This window comes from Thalassophryne amazonica, chromosome 7 (assembly GCF_902500255.1).
Source record: "Thalassophryne amazonica chromosome 7, fThaAma1.1, whole genome shotgun sequence".
NCBI classification, from domain to species: Eukaryota; Metazoa; Chordata; class Actinopteri; order Batrachoidiformes; family Batrachoididae; genus Thalassophryne; species Thalassophryne amazonica.
This window is the reverse complement of record NC_047109.1, coordinates 111,257,872-111,282,519: the sequence shown is the minus strand read 5'-3', so window position 1 is coordinate 111,282,519 and position 24,648 is coordinate 111,257,872. Positions and strand designations below refer to the sequence as shown.

Genomic DNA, 24,648 nt, shown 5'->3' with positions numbered 1-24,648 from the left:
ATATATGAAGTTCCAAAACCATTAAGACATTAAGAACCATTGGACCTTCCTTGACCTGCAAAGGTATAATCATCATTAAACACCTCTGTCCAGCAAACTCTGCCTCCATGCGCTCTTTATAGGTATCTCTTCACTTTAAAGATCAAGGATCTAGAGACATGAATATCACTGCTGAGATTAGTGAATCTCTCTACAATTCAACACCTCCATCACACACACTTCTGATGGTCAAGTCCAGAAAGTCATGAACCCTTAGAGCCCTACCGATGCTCTCCTGCATCCTGGCCAACTTTCCTTCATATTCCTATTGATAGATAATTTTTTCCACAATATTCTTGACAAATATGTGTCTCACAGTCAGAAAGATGAGATTGTTCTGAACATTTTCAAATGCAACACATGGGTACCATACGAACAGAAAGTATCTTAGCAGGGAATCTAGAAAAACCCTTCCGGTTCAAAGAAAAACAAATGGTGGCTCTTAGTTTTTGATCCAGAACGATTGCAAATCCAGACACTCAGGTTGCTCACTCAGTTTCTCAAGTGTTGCAATCAAGGTTTCCATTGATTCTACAAAGGTCACAGCATAATCTGCAAAATCAAAGTAATTAATTCACTTTCTATATCCGTTTACTCCAATTGAAAGTCTCGTGGGCACTTGAGCATATCCCAGTCCCAGCATTCATAGGACAAGAGGCAGTGTACACCATGGACAGGATGTCAGACTATTGCAGGGCCAGATATGGACAGACAAATGCATTCACACATGCACTCAAACCTATGGGCCAAAAATCAAGGACAAGGTGCCACCATTAATTGACATCATGTACAGAACGGTTTGAAAACTCTTCAACCTGAGTGTAAGTCAAGTTATTGTGTCACCCAAGTCAAGGTCAGCAAATCTTAACTTCTGACAAAGGCACCAAAGCCACTGGTCTCCTCAAACCTACTTAAGACCCAGTCCATGTAGAACAGATTAGGAATGAGAACATATCCCCGACAAACACCAGAATGCAGTGGGAAGAGGTCAAAGACTGTGGGCTCAAATCCCCCTGCACAACACTAACAGTACCTGTGTACACGCTCGCTTTGATGTCTAGCAACTTGTTAGGGTTCCTGCAAATTTTCAGCCTGATGAACCCAATCAAATGCTTTTTGAAAATCAAAAAAGGCTGCAAAGAAACACTGTCCATACATGGGTTTGTTTTTATTGGGCTATGATGTCAAAAAGACACAAGAAGTCATAAAGTGTTCTTGTGTCTTTTTTTTTTTGTAGCATTTTATGTTTTTAAACTAAAATGTTAAACTGGAGCTGCTGGACTCTATCAGTCTATTCATGCAACCATCCATCCACTGAAGACAGTTTAGAGGGTACAAGCCAAACAACGTAAAATATGAAAAGAGAGTGTCGCAATCCATTTCAGGTATTTGAGGGAACTAAGTCTGAAATCAGGTCCCAAGTGCACTGAGTTTAGCTTTTATTTAAATAACTAATAGACCTGACATAAAGGCCAAATTTATCTAATAATTAGATTTTCCACATTTCCCAGTTTGATCCTCCATTCTCCTAACACCAGATCTTGCCAAAGCAGCATCAAATGACATTAATATTAATCTTTCTGTGGTTCCCTAGTAAACTGTGCCTACATCAACAATAAAAGCAATGCTTTGAAGTTTGAACAAATAGTCAAAATGAATACATCTGTTTTTGTCATTGTGCCAAACACTTTTGATCAGGTTGCTCTTTTTTTTTTTTTTTTTACAAAATTCAGCTGTTCTCTCTGCACAAAGTACAAGCCCATTAAACATAAGGATGCATGCTATGGGGTTTAGTCATGCAAACTGTAATTTCAGAGCAGCTGTTGGCACATTTGCTTACATGTCGGCACGTTTGCGATTGTCCTGGATCAAGACTGAGAGCCAGGCTTTAATGACCTCCTGGACTCAGCCATCAAAAGTGTATCTGTGTGCAATGAAATTGTCAGACTTGTAGACATTGTCTTATCTTAGCAGTGATGTTCAGGTCTCTGGGTCCTCAAGGTTTGAGAGGATCTCAATCAATCAATCAATCAATTTTTTTATATAGCGCCAAATCACAACAAACAGTTGCCCCAAGGCGCTTTATATTGTAAGGCAAGGCCATACAATAATTATGTAAAACCCCAACGGTCAAAACGACCCCCTGTGAGCAAGCACTTGGCTACAGTGGGAAGGAAAAACTCCCTTTTAACAGGAAGAAACCTCCAGCAGAACCAGGCTCAGGGAGGGGCAGTCTTCTGCTGGGACTGGTTGGGGCTGAGGGAGAGAACCAGGAAAAAGACATGCTGTGGAGGGGAGCAGAGATCGATCACTAATGATTAAATACAGAGTGGTGCATACAGAGCAAAAAGAGAAAGAAACAGTGCATCATGGGAACCCCCCAGCAGTCTACGTCTATAGCAGCATAACTAAGGGATGGTTCAGGGTCACCTGATCCAGCCCTAACTATAAGCTTTAGCAAAAAGGAAAGTTTTAAGCCTAATCTTAAAAGTAGAGAGGGTGTCTGTCTCCCTGATCTGAATTGGGAGCTGGTTCCACAGGAGAGGAGCCTGAAAGCTGAAGGCTCTGCCTCCCATTCTACTCTTACAAACCCTAGGAACTACAAGTAAGCCTGCAGTCTGAGAGCGAAGCGCTCTATTGGGGTGATATGGTACTACGAGGTCCCTAAGATAAGATGGGACCTGATTATTCAAAACCTTATAAGTAAGAAGAAGAATTTTAAATTCTATTCTAGAATTAACAGGAAGCCAATGAAGAGAGGCCAATATGGGTGAGATATGCTCTCTCCTTCTAGTCCCCGTCAGTACTCTAGCTGCAGCATTTTGAATTAACTGAAGGCTTTTTAGGGAACTTTTAGGACAACCTGATAATAATGAATTACAATAGTCCAGCCTAGAGGAAATAAATGCATGAATTAGTTTTTCAGCATCACTCTGAGACAAGACCTTTCTGATTTTAGAGATATTGCGTAAATGCAAAAAATCAGTCCTACATATTTGTTTAATATGCGCTTTGAATGACATATCCTGATCAAAAATGACTCCAAGATTTCTCACAGTATTACTAGAGGTCAGGGTAATGCCATCCAGAGTAAGGATCTGGTTAGACACCATGTTTCTAAGATTTGTGGGGCCAAGTACAATAACTCCAGTTTTATCTGAGTTTAAAAGCAGGAAATTAGAGGTCATCCATGTCTTTATGTCTGTAAGACAATCCTGCAGTTTAGCTAATTGGTGTGTGTCCTCTGGCTTCATGGATAGATAAAGCTGGGTATCATCTGCGTAACAATGAAAATTTAAGCAATACCGTCTAATAATACTGCCTAAGGGAAGCATGTATAAAGTGAATAAAATTGGTCCTAGCACAGAACCTTGTGGAACTCCATAATTAACTTTAGTCTGTGAAGAAGATTCCCCATTTACATGAACAAATTGTAATCTATTAGACAAATATGATTCAAACCACCGCAGCGCAGTGCCTTTAATACCTATGGCATGCTCTAATCTCTGTAATAAAATTTTATGGTCAACAGTATCAAAAGCAGCACTGAGGTCTAACAGAACAAGCACAGAGATGAGTCCACTGTCCGAGGCCATAAGATCATTTGTAACCTTCACTAATGCTGTTTCTGTACTATGATGAATTCTAAAACCTGACTGAAACTCTTCAAATAGACCATTCCTCTGCAGATGATCAGTTAGCTGTTTTACAACTACCCTTTCAAGCATTTTTGAGAGAAAATGAAGGTTGGAGATTGGCCTATAATTAGCTAAGATAGCTGGGTCAAGTGATGGCTTTTTAAGTAATGGTTTAATTACTGCCACCTTAAAAGCCTGTGGTACATAGCCAACTAACAAAGATAGATTGATCATATTTAAGATCGAAGCATTAAATAATGGTAGGGCTTCCTTGAGCAGCCTGGTAGGAATGGGGTCTAATAAACATGTTGATGGTTTGGATGAAGTAACTAATGAAAATAACTCAGACAGAACAATCGGAGAGAAAGAGTCTAACCAAATACCGGCATCACTGAAAGCAGCCAAAGATAACGATACGTCTTTGGGATGGTTATGAGTAATTTTTTCTCTAATAGTTAAAATTTTGTTAGCAAAGAAAGTCATGAAGTCATTACTAGTTAAAGTTAATGGAATACTCAGCTCAATAGAGCTCTGACTCTTTGTCAGCCTGGCTACAGTGCTGAAAAGAAACCTGGGGTTGTTCTTATTTTCTTCAATTAGTGATGAGTAGAAAGATGTCCTAGCTTTACGGAGGGCTTTTTTATAGAGCAACAGACTCTTTTTCCAGGCTAAGTGAAGATCTTCTAAATTAGTGAGACGCCATTTCCTCTCCAACTTACGGGTTATCTGCTTTAAGCTACGAGTTTGTGAGTTATACCACGGAGTCAGGCACTTCTGATTTAAAGCTCTCTTTTTTAGAGGAGCTACAGCATCCAAAGTTGTCTTCAATGAGGATGTAAAACTATTGACGAGATACTCTATCTCACTTACAGAGTTTAGGTAGCTACTCTGCACTGTGTTGGTATATGGCATTAGAGAACATAAAGAAGGAATCATATCCTTAAACCTAGTTACAGCGCTTTCTGAAAGACTTCTAGTGTAATGAAACTTATTCCCCACTGCTGGGTAGTCCATCAGAGTAAATGTAAATGTTATTAAGAAATGATCAGACAGAAGAGAGTTTTCAGGGAATACTGTTAAGTCTTCTATTTCCATACCATAAGTCAGAACAAGATCTAAGATATGATTAAAGTGGTGGGTGGACTCATTTACTTTTTGAGCAAAGCCAATAGAGTCTAATAATAGATTAAATGCAGTGTTGAGGCTGTCATTCTCAGCATCTGTGTGGATGTTAAAATCGCCCACTATAATTATCTTATCTGAGCTAAGCACTAAGTCAGCCAAAAGGTCTGAAAATTCACAGAGAAACTCACAGTAATGACCAGGTGGACGATAGATAATAACAAATAAAACTGGTTTTTGGGACTTCCAATTTGGATGGACAAGACTAAGAGTCAAGCTTTCAAATGAATTAAAGCTCTGTCTGGGTTTTTGATTAATTAATAAGCTGGAATGGAAGATTGCTGCTAATCCTCCGCCTCGGCCCGTGCTACGAGCATTCTGACAGTTAGTGTGACTCGGGGGTGTTGACTCATTTAAACTAACATATTCATCCTGCTGTAACCAGGTTTCTGTAAGGCAGAATAAATCAATATGTTGATCAATTATTATATCATTTACCAACAGGGACTTAGAAGAGAGAGACCTAATGTTTAATAGACCACATTTAACTGTTTTAGTCTGTGGTGCAGTTGAAGGTGCTATATTATTTTTTCTTTTTGAATTTTTATGCTTAAATAGATTTTTGCTGGTTATTGGTAGTCTGGGAGCAGGCACCGTCTCTACGGGGATGGGGTAATGAGGGGATGGCAGGGGGAGAGAAGCTGCAGAGAGGTGTGTAAGACTACAACTCTGCTTCCTGGTCCCAACCCTGGATAGTCACGGTTTGGAGGATTTAAGAAAATTGGCCAGATTTCTAGAAATGACAGCTGCTCCATCCAAAGTGGGATGGATGCTGTCTCTCCTAACAAGACCAGGTTTTCCCCAGAAGCTTTGCCAATTATCTATGAAGCCCACCTCATTTTTTGGACACCACTCAGACAGCCAGCAATTCAAGGAGAACATGCGGCTAAACATGTCACTCCCGGTCCGATTGGGGAGGGGCCCAGAGAAAACTACAGAGTCCGACATTGTTTTTGCAAAGTTACACACCGATTCAATGTTAATGTCAATCTCAAAGGCCGAAGATTGGAAAGAGACTATGGAGTAAAGAGGTCACTGAGCAGATGTGTTTGGTGATATCTTTGCAGGAGAATGAAGGTCCAAGTCTTTAAGGTGGCTGGTGCTTCCTGTCTTAATGTATGGTTGTGAGATTTGGATGCTAATCAGTGACCTAAAACAATGACTGGATGTATTTGGTACTTGCACTCTTTGGAGGATCCTCAGGTACTGTTAGAATGACTTCTTGTCAAACATCTATATCGGGGGACTCAGATGAGGAGTATCACTCGGATTGTGAGGGAACATCAGCTCTGACATTTTGGTCATGTGCTGCACTTTTCCAGGCATCATCCAAGATGCAAGACCCTTAATGTAGAAGACCCCAGCAACTGGAAAAGGCCAAGGGGGTGTCTACATTTCACCTAGCTGTGACAAACTGATTTTGAGAATTGGAGATGGACTAGTTGTCTGTCCAGATCATTGACATCATGACAATTTGGTTGTGGTGACACACAGCAAAAGCACATGCTCCCAGTCATGACCTGTTATATATAAAACAAGAGCAATCACAGATTTCTAACGCCCACCAATCCAGATCTGGATCAACTCCAAAATCAGTAGAATCTTCCATGCCCTAATATCTATCTGTGGTGCACATTTGGTGAGAATCTGATAAGTAGTTTTGAAGTAATTGTTCAAAACCTATATAAAGTGAATACAGAATCCAGATCACCTTCAAAATTTAATGGAGTCTTTCATGGCCTAAAATGTATCTGTGGTTAAAATTTCGTCAAAATCCGTGCAGTAGTTTGGACATAATCCTTCAAAGTCTACGTAAAGTGAAACTTGATCCAGAATCTGGCTCCAGATCACCTCCTAAATTTAATGGAGTCTTCCATGGTCTAATATGTATCTGTGTTGAGAATTTCATCAAAATCCGTGCAGTAGTTTTGATGTAATCCTGCTAAAAGACAGACAGAAGGACAGGCAAATAAATAAACGCTGGTGATTTTATTATGTCCTTGGCGGACGTAATAATCCATCTCTATAATGTGGCATTACTGTGAATACTAGGGGTGGAACTTTTGGGTCACACCAAGAAGGTCTGGAGTTCAATTCCAGTATGACCCAGTTATTTTCTGTTTGTACAGTTGGGTTTTCTCTGAGCACTTCTGTTTCCTCCCACTATCAAGAAAAAAAAAAGTTAGATTAGATTCACTGCCCATGATCAAGAAAGTGTCTCTCAACCTTGAGTTAGTCCCCAGCTGCTGTGACTGCCCAATGGCCCACGACTTGTAGTGGTTAGATTGTGTGTCTTATTACAAATTAGAATGGATTAAATACAAGCAAATGATACATTTCTATGTATATAGGTACAAATGATAAATGCTGCTTTTCCTGTTCTATAATAACAATAATGGCTTCAACAAAAGCTGAAAATTTTCCACATACATCATGAGTATTAAAGAGCTGATTATTTTCAAACCAAAGCAAAATATTGGGTCTTGCTTCAAAAAACTGCTTTTTACTGCATTTTTTGTCATGTAGCAGATTTACATTATACAACCCCCTTTTGGTATTAACTTACTGTTGGGTCATTTTTCCCCAAGAATAGCAGGAAATCACCTGTCATTTCCATACATGTCTTATATCACAGAAACATGCTGTGACTGCAACTCAGTGACAGGAATTTATACTTAAAACCAAGTTGAGGTGCCCAAGTGTTGAATTTCTGGTGAATTGTTTTTCAGTTGGGTTTTTGTTTCCTTATTTGCAGGATGATTCATGAGTATTTATCTTCCACGTACCAAAGCCTGTTTTAGAACTTTCAGTCATTTTAATCAGACATCGACAGCCAGGTCAAAGAAAAATATGAACGTTTCCCAAGTAACAGTCTAGTCATCTTAATGTCACATTGTTAAGATCATGATTCAAAACATATGCGTCTGTGCAGCCTGCTGTTGGATTATCAGAATTAAAACATAAACAAAATCCAAACTCAATAAATCACTTACAGGTTAAAGGGCACATGGAAATTGGGTGTGTATACCATGTGTGTGTGTATATATATTATATACAGTAGTGTTCAGAATAATAGTAGTACTATGTGACTAAAAAGATTAATCCAGGTTTTGAGTATATTTCTTATTGTTACATGGGAAACAAGGTACCAGTAGATTCAGTAGATTCTCACAAATCCAACAAGACCAAGCATTCATGATATGCACACTATTAAGGTTATGAAATTGGGCTATTAGTAAAAAAAAGTACAAAAGGGGGTGTTCACAATAATAGTAGTGTGGCATTCAGTCAGTGAGTTTGTCAGTTTTGTGGAACAAACAGGTGTGAATCAGGTGTCCCCTATTTAAGGATGAAGCCAGCACCTGTTGAACATGCTTTTCTCTTTGAAAGCCTGAGGAAAATGGGACATTCAAGACGTTGTTCAGAAGAACAGCATAGTTTGATTAAAAAGTTGATTGGAGAGGGGAAAACTTATACGCAGGTGCAAAAAATTACAGGCTGTTCATCTACAATGATCTCCAATGCTTTAAAATGGACAAAAAAAAACAGAGACGCATGGAAGAAAATGGAAAACAACCATCAAAATGGATAGAAGAATAACCAGAATGGCAAAGGCTCACCCATTGATCAGCTCCAGGATGATCAATGACAGTCTGGAGTTACCTGTAAGTGCTGTGACAGTTAGAAGACGCCTGTGTGAAGCTAATTTATTTGCAAGAATCCCCCGCAAAGTCCCTCTGTTAAATAAAAGACATGTGCAGAAGAGGTTACAATTTGCCAAAGAACACATCAACTGGCCTAAAGAGAAATGGAAGAATATTTTGTGGACTTACGAGAGTAAAATTGTTCTTTTTGGGTCCAAGGGCCACAGACAGTTTGTGTGATGACACCCAAACTCTGAATTCAAGCCACAGTTCACAGTGAAGACAGTGAAGCATGGTGGTGCCAGCATCATGATATGGACATGTTTCTCCTACTATGGTGTTGGGCCTATATATCACATACCAGTTATCATGGATCAGTTTGGATATGTCAAAATACTTGAAGAGGTCAAGTTGCCTTATGCTGAAGAGGACATGCCCTTGAAATGGGTGTTTCAACAAGACAATGACCCCAAGCACACTAGTAAATGAGCAAAATCTTGGTTCCAAACCAACAAAATTAATGCCTCGCAGATGTGAAGAAATCATGAAAAACTGTGGTTATCCAACTAAATACTAGTTTAGTGATTCACAGGATTGCTAAAAAAGCAATTTGAACATAAGTTTTGAGTTTGTAGCGTCAACAGCAGATGCTACTATTATTGTGAACACCCCCTTTTCTACTTTTTTTTTTTACTAATAGCCCAATTTCATAGCCTTAAGAGTGTGCATATCATGAATGCTTGGTCTTGCTGGATTTGTGAGAATCTACTGAATCTACTGGTACCTTGTTTCCCATGTAACAATAAGAAATATACTCAAAACCTGGATTAATCTTTTAGTCACATAGCACTACTATTATTCTGAACACTACTGTATATATAGATGTATGCACTGCCAGTCACATGCAAGCCACACGTGGGTGCCTGAACACACTGAGATATGTCCAAGTGTGTAACAATCATATTTAAATTAATATATAAAAGAACAAATAACAATAACAGTGGCCCGTTGGCCTCCATCGGGCACCAGAGCCGTACAATTATCAATAATGCTTTAGCAGCGACCCGACAGGACTGTCTGCATTTATTTTATATTATGGTCATTTCACATGTTAAAATATACCTACATATTAAAAATAGGAGGTTGTCTGGTTCTTGCCTGTATCTAAAAGAACTCAAAATTTTACAGCTGAGCAGGGAATATATTTTTCATGTTCCCATCACCCACTAAACAACAAATCTGACCAATCTATCATCTGTCACCTCACCAGAAGTCTGAGTCTGAGAGTGGAGACTATTAAATCACGTTTAAATACTTATTTGTTTTCCTTGTTTTATCATTAGTTTTATTGTGTTATGGTGTGTTTTTATTCTTGTGTTCTTTTATGGTTTTGTCTTTTTATTGTTTTTAAGTTTTTAATTCAGTTTTCTCTGTTTTTATTATGTTGTGTGAAGCGCCTTGAGGTGATCTCATCGCGAATTGGCGCTATATAAATTAATACATTTGATTTGGTTTGATATGAGTCAATTCAGAGCTTATACCATATATGCAAATGGCCCAAATCTGATGGGAAGGCATTATATTTGGTATGTCCACACTAACCAGGAAAAAAAAAAAAAAAAATCAAATTCATGTCACTTTATAAAGTAAAGAGAACAGCACCTCTGTATTCTGCAAATCTGAAGCTATGCTTTGTTTACATTACTTGGTGAAGTGAACTGAATCAAAATTTTTACCAGTTCATAATCATGTTTGTAATACTCTGTTCACATCACCATCTGAAGTGACTGAAAACATTTTTTGTTACACTGAATGTGAAACATCTTTTTGTATTGTGCAAAAATGCCAAATCTGATTTTTTCACATCACATTTTTTATTTCTTTGATTGTTGGTTGGTTTTGTGTTTGTTTATCTATTGGAACTGTAATAGGGCAATATGTATTTGTTGTCAGAGCTATACTAGATTTGACACGTCATATAGTTATATAAATGTGAACTGACCAGGTGATAAGATCAACTCAGAAAAGAAAACATACAAAAACAATTTTAATCTCTGTAGTCTATAATGTAAAACAGCACAAGTGATGTGCAGCTAAGCTCAGTGTTAGGTCTGAGTAGTAAATTCTTAAAAAAAGAGAAAGAATTAACATTAGCATGTCCGCACCACTCAGAAAAGATCACATCTGATATTTCAGACAGTTCAAACAGCAGCCAGAGATCTGATTCAAATCAGAGCTTGGCTCACATGTGCAAGTCATCCAAATCTCTTTGTCTCTTGACTTTTGGTCAGAGCATTTCAGAATATATTACAGTTGGTTTAACAACAACAGATACCAATCTGGGATATCAAGACATCTCATTCAGATTCAGAGGCATCCTGTCTTTATAACACCCCCGTAAAAGCCTTCTGCCGGAATGACTTCACTGCCGCATTCTGTTCATGTGACTTTGTCTCTCACGAAGGTCCAAACGCCTGAGTGTCCCCTAGTGTCTAGAAGTGTGGAAAACAAAAATGTGATCAACTCAACAACAGTCCACAGATGGAAAAATTGTATCTTCCATAACATTGTCATCTGTTGTTATTTTATTGTTATCATGTGACTCCCAAACGTGTTGTACCTGTATTATCTGGCTTTGAAAGTATTGCATTTATCATGAAAATTTAAATCTCTATGACCCCTATTGACTATCTATGGCATATGGTCTAGGGTGCATAATGTAAGTCAATTTGGGGCATGTCCAATTCATTCATTCATTCATTCATCTTCTACCGCTCAGTCCAATTAAGGGTTGCAGGGGGCTGGAGCCTGTCCCAGCAGTCATAGAGCGCGAGGCAGGGTACACCCAAGACAGGACGCCAGTCTGTCGCAGGCATGTCCAATTCATTTTTGCAATTTAGCGAGCACATTATCTTAATAGAAAGTATGATGCACAGCACAAAGGAGTTGGCTTTATCCTTTAGATTAATCATAGTGGTGCTTTGGCTATAAAAATATATAAAGCAAACACAGTGTCAGGTGTCTTTAATAGCTGGAGTGCATAAGGACTCTGAGCACACTGTTTAGAAAACAGATTCAAGTGGGAGGTTTTCTGGCATGTTAATGAATGTACACCAGTCCACCAGAGCATGCCAGTAGATGTCAGCCACCAAAGCTCCCTGAGGTGAAGCAGTGAAGTGAAGATTTGTATATGTCAATAAGTGTTTACTTTACTTCATTTAACTGTTGTTTTATTGTGTATACAAGCAGGGTGTGATAAGGAGCATCTCTTGCATCATGAGAGAGTGTCACCTACGACACTTTGGCCATATGGTGTATTTCTCTCTTTATGATCCAGCACACAGATGCCTCAGTTTTGAGGACTCCAGCAATTGGCGAAGGCCAAGGCAACACCCATGTTTGCTCTGGCTGTGACACATAAGTGGTTGCTTCCCACAGGTGGGTATGCACTGGTTGTCTGCCTGGATGGTTGCCATCCAGTTCATAATAAGGTTTTGTGGTTTGGTGGATGCAGCAACGTGCAGTTCCAGTTTCAGTTTACCACACTTGAATTGCCCTGTGCACAACTCTGGGATAGGTGAAAGATTTGTATAAATGTAATCATTACAGTCAAGTCAAGTCTGGGAGCACGTACTGGTGCCATGCTCAACCAGGTAAAGTGTTGGTGTCCCCTTGGCTTTTTTCAGCCACTGGGGTCCTCAAAATACATGCTGAATCATGCATAGAGAAACACGCTACATGGTCAAAACATCAAATCTGATGCTCCTCTTCTTAGTTTTACTCCAAACTGACTTCATGTCACCATCAACAAACAATTTAACATAACAACTGCAGAGGAAAATATAATACACAACAAAATATAGAACAGAACAGGAAAGTAAAACCAGAATTAAAGAATGGATAGAATGTATGGCTGGGGATGGTACCAACACATTTCCTTTGTACTGTAAATTAGCTATGACAACCTGTTCAGGAACATTTCGATAAAAGAAGACAGGCTGAGCACTGACACCTGCTGGACAGTTCATAAATATACATCCATGTCAAATTACGAGTTAAATACATTATAGTATGTGCATTACTCAGTTACTTGTCAGTCATGGATATAAATTTTGAATAAATCAGGGGAGGGCCCATTTCCATCAGGTGTGTCTCTGGAGATGTACGTAGTCTACCTTGGAGGTTGCCAGTTAGGACACAAAGTAGTTTGATGTGGTCGTGGATCAACAGTGTGCAGCATGTACTCCCAATGTTTGCTTTAATTTGTTTTTGGATCAGATTTATATTATATTCTGAATGTAGTTTTTATAAAACTGGATCAGGTTGATGAACACAAATACTGCCAATGGTTCACTCACTGCAGTTGGTAATAATAATTTTAAAAAATGCCAGTTTCTTCTTTATCTTGTGCACGTAATGGGGATTAATATGATGTCAGTTTGCATGATTTTAGCTATCAATGATAACCTAATTAGGACTAGGTTTTCCCACGTGGTGGTAACAGGGAGTCTGAAATCGTTTTAATTTTCTTCTTTTATCAGTTTGAAAGATTTTAGGTTTTTAATCATTGTCATGATTATTTTATGTTGCCCTGTTGTGTTGTTAAATTCTAATGATAACAATAACTATTATCATTATTATTATTATTTTGACATCCTCTGACCTGTCCATAGTACCACCTGGTATACCAACATAACCACTATTCAAATACAAACAAACGTGTTATATTCTATTTTCTAACCGCACACCAGTGGGCAAGAATTTGCAACACTGAATAAAATGTGAAGCATTAAGAGGAAATTTGTGCATTATTGCTGTTAATGTTGTTACTTTTTTTGCTATAGACAAACCTTTTCATCACAGTTCAACTATATGGACTTGAATTACCTTCACCACTTTGGCATTTCATGCCCCTAGATTACTTTCGCCTTACTTCTTGTTTTGTCTGTGCAGGTTTTAACTGCAGGGTTACCATAGATCATGGATACCTTGTTTGAAATATCTAGACAATCTTTACAACTGTTGTCCATTTGCCCACATGTGTTCCTGCCAAGCTGGCCTGAAACACAGAAGTCTTAAGGCGCAGGAATTTGGACTTGCCCTCGCACTTGGACCAGCTGAACCCCATTCGAACAGTCCTGCACAACATACCGGCAAAATCATGTGAATAAACATGCCTGCACATGCAAACACAGATCTGTTATTAAGCAAATTGAATAAAAAACACCAACAGAAGAGAGTCCAGAGTGCATACCTGTGCCAAGCTCCCTCACCCCATCTCATTTCATAATAAATGCTGAAATACAGCTCCGATGTAGCTCAATATAAAATAAAGTTTTCAATAAGAATTTTCTGAGCTCTTTGTCTTCATTGTGCTTTGTCATATGTGTAATAAAATCTTAGGCAAACAGTGTTACACACAGATTAAGCGTTATATCCGGAAAAGAACATGAAGCGCATTTTAACAAATTTAGTCTCAAAGTTAACTAATTTTTTTAACCTTTACCAAATAAAAAGCCCACTAAGATCAAAACCTCTTTGACATGGCCAAGACAGGCAGCAGAACACGTCATAATAAACGAGTTAACAACAAGAGAACGTTAAAACAAATAAAATACAAGTAATTTACAGATAAAACAATCAGCTTGGCCATAGTAACAATATATAAGTTAAAACAGTGTAAAATTTAAAAACAGCTTAAAATTTAAAAATACAGGCACTATGCATTCAAGGTCTCTTAAAATAGAGCGGAAGGCATTCAAAGAAATCAACCCAGACAGTTTCAATTCAGATTGGAGGAGATTCCAAGCAGAGGGAGCAGAAAAACTAAAAGCTTTCTTTCCCGTTTCAGTGCGGACACAAAGTACACAAAAGTACATGTCATTCGAGCTCAAGTCATACCGGCTTTCAGTTCTCCAAAGTAAACTGGATAAATAAATTGGATCCAGCTCAATAGGAACCTTGTAAACTGGTCATCCAATGTGTATATCACTTTACAGTCAAAGAAGGCATGCCAGCATTGGCATACAGCTCACAGCAGTGGGTAAGGCGGCTACAAATCTCAGAGCACAATGGTACACCGGGGTCAAGGACTGTAGACAAGTGGTGGAAGCACACATATACACGACATTGCCATAGTCCAGTACAGGCAAGAAGGTAGCAGTTATCAGGAGCTTCCGAGCGTCCAAGACAAAACATGACTTATTGCTATAAAAGAAGCCTAGTTACACCCTTATTTTGGAGAGCAAGTGTTTAAGATGAACTTTAAAAGAAAGCTCTGCATCAGTAATTAATCCTAAATACTTGAAACTGCTGACTAGTTATTATTCACTTTGTGTGTTTTTAGGAATCCGCTAACTTAGCGCAGCTACTAGCTCTTAGCCGATTTAGCATGGCGGCTTCTCCTGTCTCTCCCGCACTTTTCTGCTCTTGGTGTGAAATGTTTAGTTATTCCTCGGCCTCCTTTAGCAGTAATGGTACTTGTAATAAGTGTAGCTTATTCGTAGCTTTGGAGGCCAGGCTGGGCGAATTGGAGACTCTGCTCCGCACCGTGGAAAATTCTACAGCTAGCCAGGCCCCTGTAGTCGGTGCGGACCAAGGTAGCTTAGCCGCCGTTAGTTCCCTTCCAGCAGATCCCGAGCAGCCAGGAAAGCAGGCCGACTGAGTGACTGTGAGGAGGAAGCGTAGTTCTAAACAGAAGCCCCGTGTACACCGCCAACCCGTTCACATTTCTAACTGTTTTTCCCCACTCGACGAGACACCCGCCGAGGATCAAACTCTGGTTATTGGCGACTCTGTTTTGAGAAATGTGAAGTTAGCGACACCAGCAACCATAGTCAATTGTCTTCCGGGGGCCAGAGCAGGCGACATTGAAGGAAATTTGAAACTGCTGGCTAAGGCTAAGCGTAAATTTGGTAAGATTGTAATTCACGTCGGCAGTAATGACACCCGGTTACGCCAATCGGAGGTCACTAAAATTAACATTGAATCGGTGTGTAACTTTGCAAAAACAATGTCGGACTCTGTAGTTTTCTCTGGGTCCCTCCCCAATCGGACCGGGAGTGACATGTTTAGCTGCATGTTCTCCTTGAATTGCTGGCTGTCTGAGTGGTGTCCAAAAAATGAGGTGGGCTTCATAGATAATTGGCAAAGCTTCTGGGGGAAAACCTGGTCTTGTTAGGAGAGACGGCATCCATCCCACTTTGGATGGAGCAGCTCTCATTTCTAGAAATCTGGCCAATTTTCTTAAATCCTCCAAACCGTGACTAGCCAGGGTTGGGACCAGGAAGCAGAGTTGTAGTCTTACACACCTCTCTGCAGCTTCTCTCCCCCTGCCATCCCCTCATTACCCCATCCCCGTAGAGACAGTGCCTGCTCCCAGACCACCAATAACCAGTAAAAATCTATTTAAGCATAAAAATTCAAAAAGAAAAAATAATATAGCACCTTCAACTGCACCACAGACTAAAACAGTTAAATGTGGTCTATTAAACATTAGGTCTCTCTCTTCTAAGCCCCTGTTAGTAAATGATATAATAATTGATCAACATATTGATTTATTCTGCCTTACAGAAACCTGGTTACAGCAGGATGAATATGTTAATTTAAATGAGTCAACACCCCCGAGTCACACTAACTGCCAGAACGCTTGTTGCACAGGCCGAGGGGGAGGATTAGCAGCAATCCTCCATTCCAGCTTATTAATTAATCAAAACCCAGACAGAGCTTTAATTCATTTGAAAGCTTGACTCTTTGTCTTGTCCATCCAAATTGGAAGTCCCAAAAGCCAGTTTTATTTGTTATTATCTATCGTCCACCTGGTCGTTACTGTGAGTTTCTCTGTGAATTTTCAGACCTTTTGGCTGACTTAGTGCTTAGCTCAGATAAGATAATTATAGTGGGCGATTTTAACATCCACACAGATGCTGAGAATGACAGCCTCAACACTGCATTTAATCTATTATTAGACTCAATTGGCTTTGCTCAAAATGTAAATGAGTCCACCCACCACTTTAATCATATCTTAGATCTTGTTCTGACTTATGGTATGGAAATTGAAGACTTAACAGTATTCCCTGAAAACTCCCTTCTGTCTGATCATTTCTTAATAACATTTACATTTACTCTGATGGACTACCCAGCAGTGGGGAATAAGTTTCATTACATTAGAAGTCTTTCAGAAAGCGCTGTAACTAGGTTTAAGGATATGATTCCTTCTTTATGTTCTCTAATGCCATATACCAACACAGTGCAGAGTAGCTACCTAAACTCTGTAAGTGAGATAGAGTATCTTGTCAATAGTTTTACATCCTCATTGAATACAACTTTGGATGCTGTAGCTCCTCTGAAAAAGAGAGCTTTAAATCAGAAGTGCCTGACTCCATGGTATAACTCACAAACTCGCAGCTTAAAGCAGATAACCCGTAAGTTGGAGAGGAAATGGCGTCTCACTAATTTAGAAGATCTTCACTTAGCCTGGAAAAAGAGTCTGTTGCTCTATAAAAAAGCCCTCCGTAAAGCTAGGACATCTGACTACTCATCACTAATTGAAGAAAATAAGAACAACCCCAGGTTTCTTTTCAGCACTGTAGCCAGGCTGACAAAGAGTCAGAGCTCTATTGAGCCGAGTATTCCTTTAACTTTAACTAGTAATGACTTCATGACTTTCTTTGCTAATAAAATTTTAACTATTAGAGAAAAAATTACTCATAACCATCCCAAAGACGTATCGTTATCTTTGGCTGCTTTCAGTGATGCCGGTATTTGGTTAGACTCTTTCTCTCTGATTGTTCTGTCTGAGTTATTTTCATTAGTTACTTCCTCCAAACCATCAACATGTCTATTAGACCCCATTCCTACCAGGCTGCTCAAGGAAGCCCTACCATTAATTAATGCTTCGATCTTAAATATGATCAATCTATCTTTATTAGTTGGCTATGTACCACAGGCTTTTAAGGTGGCAGTAATTAAACCATTACTTAAAAAGCCATCACTTGACCCAGCTATCTTAGCTAATTATAGGCCAATCTCCAACCTTCCTTTTCTCTCAAAAATTCTTGAAAGGGTAGTTGTAAAACAGCTAACTGATCATCTGCAGAGGAATGGTCTATTTGAAGAGTTTCAGTCAGGTTTTAGAATTCATCATAGTACAGAAACAGCATTAGTGAAGGTTAAAAATGATCTTCTTATGGCCTCAGACAGTGGACTCATCTCTGTGCTTGTTCTGTTAGACCTCAGTGCTGCTTTTGATACTGTTGACCATAAAATTTTATTACAGAGATTAGAGCATGCCATAGGTATTAAAGGCACTGCGCTGCAGTGGTTTGAATCATATTTATCTAATAGATTACAATTTGTTCATGTAAATGGGGAATCTTCTTCACAGACTAAGGTTAATTATGGAGTTCCACAAGGTTCTGTGCTAGGACCAATTTTATTCACTTTATACATGTTTCCCTTAGGCAGTATTATTAGACGGCATTGCTTAAATTTTCATTGTTACGCAGATGATACCCAGCTTTATCTATCCATGAAGCCAGAGGACACACACCAATTAGCTAAACTGCAGGATTGTCTTACAGACATAAAGACATGGATGACCTCTAATTTCCTGCTTTTAAACTCAGATAAAACTGAAGTTATTGTAGTTGGCCCCACAAATCTTAGAAACATGGTGTCTAACCAGATCCTTACTCTGGATGGCATTACCCTGACCTCTAGTAATACTGTGAGAAATCTTGGAGTCATTTTTGCTCAGGATATGTCATTCAATGCGCATATTAAACAAATATGTAGGACTGCTTTTTTGCATTTGCGCAATATCTCTAAAATTAGAAAGGTCTTGTCTCAGAGTAATGCTGAAAAACTAATTCATGCATTTATTTCCTCTAGGTTGGACTATTGTAATTCATTATTATCAGGTTGTCCTAAAAGTTCCCTGAAAAGCCTTCAGTTAATTCAAAATGCTGCAGCTAGAGTACTGACAGGGACTAGAAGGAGAGAGCATATCTCACCCATATTGTCCTCTCTTCATTGGCTTCCTGTTAATTCTAGAATAGAATTTAAAATTCTTCTTCTTACTTATAAGGTTTTGAATAATCAGGTCCCATCTTATCTTAGGGACCTCATAGTACCATATCACCCCAATAGAGCGCTTCGCTCTCAGACTGCAGGCTTACTTGTAGTTCCTAGGGTTTGTAAGAGTAGAATGGGAGGCAAAGCCTTCAGCTTTCAGGCTCCTCTCCTGTGGAACCAGCTCCCAATTCAGATCAGGGAGACAGACACCCTCTCTACTTTTAAGATTAGACTTAAAACTTTCCTTTTTGCTAAAGCTTATAGTTAGGGCTGGATCAGGTGACCCTGAACCATCCCTTAGTTATGCTGCTATAGACTTAGACTGCTGGGGGGTTCCCATGATGCACTGTGTGTTTCTTTCTCTTTTTGCTCTGTATGCACCACTCTGCATTTAATCATTAGTGATTGATCTCTGCTCCCCTCCACAGCATGTCTTTTTCCTGGTTCTCCCCCTCAGCCCCAACCAGTCCCAGCAGAAGACTGCCCCTCCCTGAGCCTGGTTCTGCTGGAGGTTTCTTCCTGTTAAAAGGGAGTTTTTCCTTCCCACTGTTGCCAAGTGTTTGCTCACAGGGGGTCGTTTTGACCGTTGGGGTTTTTCCGTAATTATTGTATGGCCTTGCCTTACAATATAAAGCGCCTTGGGGCAACTGTTTGTTGTTGTGCCCCTGTTATGAAAAGTGCCCTATTTTCATGCCCCCACCTCTAACAAATAGATTAATGGACTTTTCATAACCCAGTCTCACAAACTGCTGTGAGACTGGGTTGGCTTTCTCCAGTTAAAGATCACAGGGGGGCTGGAGCCTATCCCAGCAGTCATAGGGTGCGAGGCGGGGTACACCCTGGACAGGACCCCAGTCTCTTGCCAGGCTACATATAGACTAACAAACACACTCGCGCCTGTAGGCACACTGATGGACAGTGGGTTAAAATTTAGTCACATGTTCCCCTCACCAAGGCCCAACTTTATATATACAACAGATCATCAAACAGACAAATTGCAATGAAAACACAATCTCCTTGGTGGAGGTAACAAAATATTTGTTGTCACATAACCTTCTGAAGGACGTTTCCATTTTTTTGTTTGTCGTTTATTTATTCATTAGTGTTTTAAAATCTATCTAAGAAACAACCAAACATAAGAGTGGGTGATAGTGAAAACGTTGCTTCCTCGAGAGAAGTTCAAACACAATTGTTGAATGCCTACCACACTGTACACATGTTTTCTTTGACTTTTTATTACCCAATTTTACACTTCATTTTGCGCACAGGCAGTTAGGAGCTTGGGTTCAACCTCTGTGTAGTAATTTCTGACAGCTGACTGACTGGTCATTGACTCTCAACCCACTGCTAACCCCTCTGTATCCTCTGAAATCTGTACTCATTCACCCCTTCACCAACTAATCCCTCCATCCTCCCTGATATCTCCGGAAGTGTTGCATATCTGTATCTTTGGAGGAAGTTTGGATTTGGATTTTTACAAGCTCTTGTCAATTAATGCGCTTGGAGCCTGTTTCCAAGACAGATGCTTGCTTTGCATCTTGTGAATGAATACAGTGGTCTCAAAGTCACATGACCTGATGGCAGCTGGTCAGGATGATCAACCACCGATAGTTTGTGTATGATGGCTTGTATCATAATGTCTGATATATATCCAGAGTCATATCTTGCATTCTCAAACTCAAATTATTCAGAAATAAAAAAATATATATATTTAAGTAGGTTAAAAAGCTGACAAAAGCAGGTTGTCAAATTTATGAAAAAATAATGGTTTGGTGGTTTGAACTGCTCAACCGTGGGAACCCCTTTAACCCCCCCTCCCCCCACCCCAAAAATGTTTGATAAAGATTTACAAAAAGAAGACTAAAATCTCATATTTAGTTGATTTATTGAGCATGACTAAGAAAAGAAAAATAAACTATTGTCAACAATCAAAATGCCTAAAATTTTATATGTATAAATATAAACACATACTTTATCAGGTACACCTTGATAATACCTGGTTGGACCTCTTTTTTGCTCAATCTGATCTCATGGCAGTTTGTGGTGGCATCACAAAAAATTTAATTAATCTATTAGTTTTTGATATCATCACAAAAAGTGCCATAATGATGTCACAAATTCATTTCATGATGATATCACAAAATACAGGTGATGTGGGGATGAGGGGGGCGGGGTCTGTGGGGGTTAAGGTTAGGTTTAGAGGAAAAGGCTATGGTTATGGTCAGAGGAAGGGGGTAGGGTTAGAAAAAGTAAAATAATAATAATAATAATAAAAAAACACATCACGAAAATGTGACACATTTCGTGATGAGATCACAAAAAAGGCAGGAGAGTGGTTCTTTGTGGCATCGATTCAACAAGGTGTTGAAAACATTCCTCAGGGATGTTGGTCCATATTGACATGATGGCGTCGCACAGTCACCCAGTCAACCAGTCTGCCCATTCTCCTCTGACCTCTGACATCAATAAGACATTTTCATCCACACAACTGCTGCTCACTGGATATCTTCTCTTTTTTTGGACCGTTCTCTGTAAACCCCAGAGATGGTTGTTCGTGAAAATCTCAGTAAATCAGCTGTTTCTGAAATACTCAGACCAGCCTGTCTGACAACAACAACCATGCCACGTTCAAAGTCAGTTAAATCCCCTTTCTTCCCCATTCTGATGCTCAATTTGAACTTCAGCTCTAGACCATCACCTCCCCTATGGGAATGTAACTGAGCTGCCAATATATAGACCTGCACTTGATTGCTGTGTCCTTAGAAAAGAAACTTCATTTCCATTTTCCAACTCCAACCAGCTGGAGATGTGTATTGGCATTGGTTGGGTGAGTAACCATCCCATCCAGAGGGAGTTGTAGACTCTTAACTCTCCTGCTGTGGTATCCATAGGGAAGCACTGGCACCAATAGACCTCAGGGTCTGTATAGGACTGACTGTATGTCAGGTTGTTGGCCAAAATGTACTACCTTCACCTCGCTGTTATTTTTTTCAACTCTCCCATAATTCTGAACACTGGTCAATGTGGTGGTTTAGCATGTTCTGTGTATTTTGTTTCCTTCTTAGTATGGCCATAGCAGATGGTCACCCCACTGAGTCTGGTCTGATTGAGGTTTCTTCCTATAATAAAAACAGCAGAAGGAGTTATTCCCTTACCACAGTCATCAGTGGGTTTGCTGAGGGGATGAGTAAAGTCAAGCACTTACTCATGTGTAGCACTTTTAGGTGGCTTACTATGTTATGTTATGTTATGATTTGGTGCTGTGCACATTCATTAAATAGGCACCTGGAGCACCAGTTTGAGACTCATGGGAAAACTATTCTGCAGCCATAAGAACTGTCTTAACTAGTGGCTCAGTATGAGTCATTTAACTGGAAAATCCATTTGAAATAAATGCACACAAAACAAAAACAGGGCTAAATAAAAATAAAAGTGGCTCTTAGTAGAATTGGGTTGTATTTTGCACCAAAGTGGTGTTATATAGTGCCATAAAATCCTCTGTACAACACTAAATAGAGTGGTTTCCCTGTGATTACAAGCCAAAGAACCATTTAGTGCTATTTCGCACCATTTTTGTTTCATGTGCAATCCTTGAGTCAAGAAATCAGACAAGTTCCCTTCACTTTTATCCATTCATTTTCTTTACCCGCTTACTCCAACTAAGGGTTCCCTCCACTTTTATTAGCAGTAAAACTTTTTAATGTGATTTTTCTCCACTGCCTGGAGTTTAACTGAAGCCTACACACAGTTTCACTCTATGGAACAGAAAAACCATCCGAGCTCTGCTCTCTATGATCGACCTAAACTACACTGAGCAGAGCTCTGACTGCCAAAAGCCCCGGTAACCCCGGGACCCCTTTAAAACAGCACAATAAACACACTGTTAACCCCAGACTGCAGCTCCTCTCTCTCTTTAACATAGTCTCTTTTTTTAATGATCAACTTTGGTGGTCAAGAAAAGTGTGGGGGTAGTGGGGTGGTTGTGGGTGCGCAAAACCAGATTTGTCTCTCTGAATTCGTGCGATGGGACGTCAGGAGATGCCGAGAAGAGCTCCAGGCCCAGGTGGCAGGGATAAAAACATCACTCCCAAAGTCTATTATTCAATCTCACACACAGTTTTCACCCACGCGGGCAAGTCATATACATGGAATATTCCACTTGTCACTGTTACGCACAGGTCGCACAGCACATCTGGAGACCTTCAGTGATAAGAATACAAAAATATACTTCATGGTAACTTATTTCACTGTCATGGAAAAAAAGACTGAAGACAAGAGGCATAATGCTGGTCCCTGGGAAGATATATGAAAGATGAAATACCACCAGTTTTAAGAGTGACTCTGGAAGACTACTGTTCCCAGATTTTGAGCAAAAAATAGAACAAGTAAAACTCAGTTTATTTTAAGTCCAAATTCAAACAGATTCCCATAAACTACAAAATGTTGGATTGACAGAATAAGCTAGACATCAGTTATAAATATAGATTGTGAAAGTGATGCTGTCAGTCCTCACGGAGCAGGATCAACGTGCGCCCGAACGTGCGCTCTGCTGCTGCGGCCGCTAGAGAGCGACGGGAACCAGGAGACCTGCTCGCAAAAGCGGATCCGCCGCAACCTTCAGGTGCCAGGCACCCCAATTAGTGTCCAATTAAGATGCAAAATAAGCATATTCAGAGTGGGTCCTTAAAAGAGTCACACTGCAGAATAAACCGGAGTATCTATGGAACTGTAATCAATAAATTAACTCCCATAAATTTCTGCGCAAATTACATCTTAAAAAAACCCACTGCTTCAACCAAAAGTGAACCTTTATTTGCAGTTTTTAATTTAACAAAATCCACTAAATTACTCATGACTTGATCCGGCTGAATTTACGTCATGCGCTTGGATAGTTAAATCAACTTGCTGACCAAATAACGTGGCTGTCAAAGGAGATTTAAATGTTTTGAATGAAGACCAGGAAAGAAAATCCATCTGAGTGGGTGCAGTATTCACTATCAGCACGATGCCCTTTACTTACGTTTATGCTGTCGGTGCCTGGAGCTGCTGTGCTGCTGACCACCAGTGTATTCCATGCAGTGCCAGATGATCCAAGCAAAGGAGATCAGTTGTAATTGCATAGTAGCCCAGAGATGAGACTCCTAACGCCAATGTCAATTGTTCACCAAATCACTTTTTGGATAAGACTCTTCCTCCAGAGGGTGGAGGGCAGATAAATCCTACAGAGAGCAGGACCCCCAGATATGTGGTGATATGTGGTGATGGTAGCGCGCAGTGGCCCAATGATGTCTGGGCCGCTGTAACATCCTGGACAGGATCTTCATATGTGCCAAGAAAGCCAAGCCAAGTTAAGCAGCGGTTATCCGTGCTGTGCCAAACAGCATTCCCCCGAAAACAAAGCAACACACTCGACTCTCATCCGCTGCGCGCAAAGCGCAGTCGACCATTAGTGGTGGTGAAAACGCAGAATAAAATTATTCACTGTGCTCAGCATGACTCTTCAAAAGTTTTGGATGGATCTTATCCGTTTGTTGCACTCCAAATTGACCTTTCTTCCACTGTGTCCGTCCTTCTCAACAGAGATGCGCCATGCGTCCCCGTGTGCGTGCCAGGCGCAGGCAGGGTTTCGCCTTCATCTCAGCATCAGCTGGAGCACACGGGGGAAAAAAAAAAAAAAAAAAAAAAAAAAGCCGTGGAGTCAACACGATCAACCACAAAGTTGTTTTTGAACTTGAACGCCTCGCGGCAGCTTTTTGGCTCTGACGCACAGGCAACTGAACCAAACCAAATCTCCGCACTTTCAGCGATTTTCTGCTTTGCGTGCAAGAACCATTCACTCCCTCTCGCCGGCCCGCTGATGACTTCAGCGCTCACCCCCCCCCCCTCTCTCTCTCTCTCTCTCTCTCTCTCTCACACACACACACACACACACACAATGCCCCCCCCCCGCCGTGAGCGCAGCGCACATTTATTACACCAAAGTTAAACAAATACAAAAATTCATTCACAGTCCATAAAATAATTGTCAATTGCAATCCAACATTGCAATATTAGTTGAAAAGCATTTTCTC

The 24,648-nt window shown here is 40.0% G+C and overlaps 1 protein-coding gene across 2 annotated transcripts in view; it reads right to left on the bottom strand.

Annotated features, from left to right (window-relative positions):
- rspo3 (R-spondin 3) overlaps positions 1 to 24,363 on the bottom strand; it is a 63,074-nt gene extending 38,711 nt beyond the window's left edge. The window contains exon 1 of one of the 2 annotated variants that reach the window (XM_034175345.1): positions 23,598 to 24,363. In XM_034175345.1, the coding sequence (XP_034031236.1) occupies positions 23,598 to 23,697 (100 nt within the window). In that variant the 5' untranslated portion in view covers positions 23,698 to 24,363. The remainder of the gene's footprint in view (positions 1 to 23,597) is intronic. The other variant, XM_034175344.1, reaches the window with a different exon arrangement.
- Positions 24,364 to 24,648: the final 285 nt, after the last annotated feature.